We start from the raw sequence: 4,807 nt of genomic DNA on the forward strand, positions 1-4,807 counted from the left end.
AATGGATAAAGAATATGTGGTATTTATACACAATGGAGTTTTATGCAGCCATGAAGAAGAATGAAATGTTATCATTCGCAGGTAAATGGATAGAACAAGTGACCATCATTCTGAGTCAGGTTATCCTGGCCCAAAAGACCAAAACTCGTATGTTCTCCCTCATATGTGGACATTAGATCAAGGGCAAACACAATAAGGGGATTGGACTTTGATCACATGATAAAACAAGAGGACAATGAAGGTATGAGGATAGGTAAGATACCCAAAAAACTGGATAGCATTTGTTGTGGTAAACACAGAGAAACTAAAGCAGATATTTTACAGGAACTGAGGCCAATAGGAGAAGGGGACCAGGAACTAGAGAAAAGGTTAGTTCAAGAAGAATTAACTTAGAAGGTAACACACATGTACAGGAAAGCAATATGAGTCAACTCCCTGTATAGCTATCCTTATCTCACCTAGCAAAAACCCTTGGTCCTTCCTATTATTGCTTATACTCTCTCTTCAACAAAATTAGAGATAAGGGCAGAATAGTTTCTACCTGGTAGCGAGGGGTAAGAGTGGTAAGGGAGGGACGTGGGGGAATAAGGAAGGGGGAGGGGGAAGGGGGGAGAAATGACCCAAACATTGTATGCACATATGAATAAAATAAAAATTAAAAAAAAACTAGAAATAGATCTGCCATATGATCCAGCAATTCCACTCCTAGGAATATACTCGAAGGAATGTGACTCAGGTTACTACAAGGTTTCCAGCATGCCAGTGTTTATTATAGCACTATTCACAATAGCCAGGCTATGGAAACAGCCAAGATGCCCCACTATCAATGAGTGGATTAAGAAAATGTGATACTTGTACACAATGGAATTTTATTCAGCCACAAAGAAGAATGAAATTTTGTCATTTATAGGTAAATGGATGGAACTGGAGAACATCATCTTAAGCAAAGCTAGTCAGGTTCAGAAGGCCAAAAATCACGTTTTTCCTCATATGCAAATTATAGACCTAAAACAAATATCAGTAATCTTGTTGGAGATGGGTCACACACTAAGTGGAGACCATGCACAGGAGGCATAGGGAAAGGGAAGGAAACCAAAACTTGAAAGTGGGTGATGTGCTCACTGTAGAGGAGCAAATATACTAATCTTAAACTGGCAGAGGCTGCTATGGATATGTGACCAGAAAGTAGTGAAGAGGTCTGGGTAGAGATGAACCAATGGGGGTTGTAATATACATGTGCATGGAAGCAACACAAGGAATCTCCCTATATAGCTTCTTTATCTCAAACTATCAAAAATGCCATGGCTTTTTTTATTATCTTTTTTTTTCTTCAACAAAATCAGAGAACAAGATGGTAGAACAGGTTCTGCCCACAACTGGGGAGAGAGATGGAGGGTGGCCCAAATAATGTATACACATGTAAGTAAATGCAAAAATGGTAAAAATAAACTGTAAAAAAGATATGTAACAGACTTTAACCTCTTCATCCCAAATACTTCCCTTTCCCCTCTCCCTCCTATTGATACATTTTTAAAAATGATTTAAACAGTTAAGAAATACCATTTTGCAATTTCTTTGGTTAAATTAATATCAATGTGAAGTCTATACACTGCACTTGATAAATTTCTCTTAATTTTGTATAATCTATAACAATTTTTCCTACTCTTTTTTCTATCCTTTTGATTTTTCAATAAGTTGGGTTTTGTTATTGCCTATATGATATACTGAATTGGATGGTTTGCCTCATAATGATATCATTTAACATTTCTTTCATTTTCTTATAAAATGATATTTAAAAATAGAGATAAGACTTTTACTAAACTTTACTGATCACTGTTATGAGTACTTAGTACAATTAAACATACTTATTGGCTTTCGGTTTCAAATATATTTTTTCTTTACAAGTAGCTCATACTCTTCTAAAGAAAGGAGCTTTTGTGACATAACTGATATTATTTTTCCTAATAGATATGTTAAATATAGTTAATAATATAAATGAATTCATACTTAACATTAATATCTTCATCTAGTAGTAATTTCATACTTTCAAATTAGCCTTAAACATCAAAATAATAAAATTCATTGTTATATTACAAGTGTGTAATATTAGGAACACAATTATTTCCAATATGAATAAGAAACAGCCAAACAACATCAAGAGTGATCTCTTCAGGTTGCATTTTATTTATAATGAAAGTTACCTGTGATACCTAAACAGAATGGACTTTTATCCAATCATAAAGAGGAACAAAATTAGGTTATTTACCATAAAAATAGAAGGGAAAAGCGGTAATTTTAAGCAAAATAAACCAGATTCACAAAAAACAAGTATCACATTTTCTCACACCTGTGAAATTTAAAGGAAAAAGAAAAAGACATGATAATAAAATAGGGGTTACTAGGGATGTAACAGGAAAATGGAGAATGGGGAGGAGGATTAGAAAGGGTAACAGGGGGTGAGTATGGTGAAAGCATAATGTTTGCATTTTGGAAATGTCTATAGTGAGATCCATTACTTTGTACAATTAATATATGGTAGTAATAGAACAGTTTCCTACAAGTGGAGCAAGCATACAATTTAATATTTACTTCCTATATCAAATAAAATATACCATAAATATAATAAAGCCTATGAATTTTTATTATGGTAGCATAATTTGAGGTATTTTTACATTCTCAAGATAAAGGATAACATTTATCTTTAGTCTCAGATTTCCCAGTTTCAAATATCTTTGAAAAGAAAAATTTCTGAGAAGGCATATCGGCATAATAAAGCCAGAAGAAAATCAAAATGCCAAAGACATTACATCACATAATTGTTTTGAACTTGTGAAGACTTTATGATAAATCAAATGTAATATGAAGAACTAAATATGTACATATATGTGGAAATAATTAAAGTCACAATGAACTGACACTTTAAATTGGTGAAAACATTTAAAATATTAACTATGTTTCAATGAAAGAGGAAGAGAAGAGTAAGTCATATGTGAGAATGCTTATAATGGAACAGAAAAATGTTGTATTACCTTAAAATAGAAGTCATTGTTGAGGAAAGACAGCTTAGGAAGATAGCAAGATACTTCAGAAAGAAATGAAAGCACAAGGGTAATTATGGGGGCCAAATGCAGACATTTTCTTTGCAATTTTCCTTAATAATGAATTTTCTTTATACACTTCATTATGATTCTACTTCTTAAATGACAGCAGAACTTTTAGCAAATCCTTACATGATTGCTTCACCTGCTGGCTTCTTAGAGTATAAATGAAGGGGTTCAACAGTGGGGCAATAGAAGTATTGAGTACTGAAACTCCTTTCATTAATGATATCCTCTCTTTGGCTGAGGGTTTAATGTACATAAAAATGCAGCTGCCATATGAGAGTGAGATGACAATCATGTGAGAGGAGCATGTGGAAAAAGCTTTTTTGCTTTGATTAGCAAAAGGGAATTTAAAAATTGTTAGAGTAATGTATGTGTAGGATAGAATCACTAATACCAGTGTGACAAGGAGAGTCACCAAAGCTAAGATGAAGCTCATCATCTCCAACAAATATTTGTCTGCGCAGGAGATTTGCAGCAGAGGAGCAGTGTCACAGTAGAAATGGTCAATGATATTGGAGTCACAGAAATCTAGTCTTAGACCTAAGATAAGTCCTGGAAAAATGATGAGGAAACCTGCAATCCAAGAACTTAGAGCCAGCTGCATACAAGTTTTGGTGTTCATGATGGTTGTATAATGCAGAGGCTTACAGATGGCAACATAACGGTCATAGGACATGACAGCCAGCAGATAAAATTCTGAAGCACCCAGAAAGAAGGCAAAAAATAACTGAGTCACACAACAGTTACAAGAAATGGTTTTGTCCCCAGTTGCCATGGTAACAAGCAATTTGGGGATACAAACTGTTGCATAAGAAATTTCTAAGAAGGAAAAATTTCTAAGAAAGAAATACATAGGGGTCTTGAGAATAGAATCCAGAAGAGTGAGAATAATGATAATCAGGTTGCCTGAGATGCTCAGTAAGTAGGTGAGAAGCAGAGAGATTAAGAGAACAATCTTCCATTTTGAGTCTTCCGTCAACCCTCTGAGGATAAGCACTGTCACTGTCGTGTGGTTTCTCATTACTACTTCTTGATCTGCTTCTGTTCTGTTAAAAATATTGAGAAAAAATTATCAAAAGGTACAAATGATAAAATATGAAGGTAGTAAATGTCAAAATATTGTAATTTCTATTGTATATATATGCTAATGTGGTAATTTATTGAAATTATTTATGTAAGACAAATTAGCAAAATCTATTACTTTGTATCCACTGAGAAAAAGATTGCTTGTAAATCTTTAGAAATAAAAACATTACTATATAAGTCATCTTTATATTCTGGTTTAGTTATGTTTATGGTGATAAGATATAAAAAATATTGACTCTGCATTAAAAAGTAGATTTCTACTTTGCTCAATATGTAAGGACTGAAATGTCTGACTGATGACCATTTACTACTAGTAATAGTATTATTACTGTTGTTGTTGTTTGAGACAGGCTTTCGCTATGTGGCTCAAACTTGCCAGGAACTTACTATGTATCCTAGTCTAGTCTTGAACCTGAAATGCTCTTGCCTCAGTGTCCCAAGTGCTAGGATTATAAGTGTGTGCCACAACCAGCTTTAACTGATGATCATTTCATCAAGCAGCTTGCTCTAAGTGCAAGAGAAAAGCAAGATGATATATAAATGTTCATGATAATTGAAAACACCAATCTAGCTTTAGGGTTAAGATAAATACTGGAAGAAATTCAACATAATCATGA

The 4,807-nt window shown here is 33.7% G+C and overlaps 1 protein-coding gene across 1 annotated transcript; it reads right to left on the reverse strand.

Moving 5' to 3' along the window:
* Positions 1-3,189: 3,189 nt before the first annotated feature.
* On the reverse strand, positions 3,190-4,125 carry LOC109674719 (olfactory receptor 6C76-like). The gene has a single exon (XM_020151636.2). It carries the CDS (start codon positions 4,123-4,125, stop codon positions 3,190-3,192), a length of 936 nt encoding a protein of 311 aa, XP_020007225.2.
* Between the last annotated feature and the right edge of the window lie 682 nt (positions 4,126-4,807).

The sequence above is a fragment of the Castor canadensis genome, chromosome 8, assembly GCF_047511655.1.
Source record: "Castor canadensis chromosome 8, mCasCan1.hap1v2, whole genome shotgun sequence".
NCBI classification, from domain to species: domain Eukaryota; kingdom Metazoa; phylum Chordata; class Mammalia; order Rodentia; family Castoridae; genus Castor; species Castor canadensis.

Bases quoted from the DNA above. Each gene is read 5' to 3' on its own strand.
- LOC109674719 (XM_020151636.2), bottom strand. From the start codon at position 4,125: ATGAGAAACCACACGACAGTGACAGTGCTTATCCTCAGAGGGTTGACG.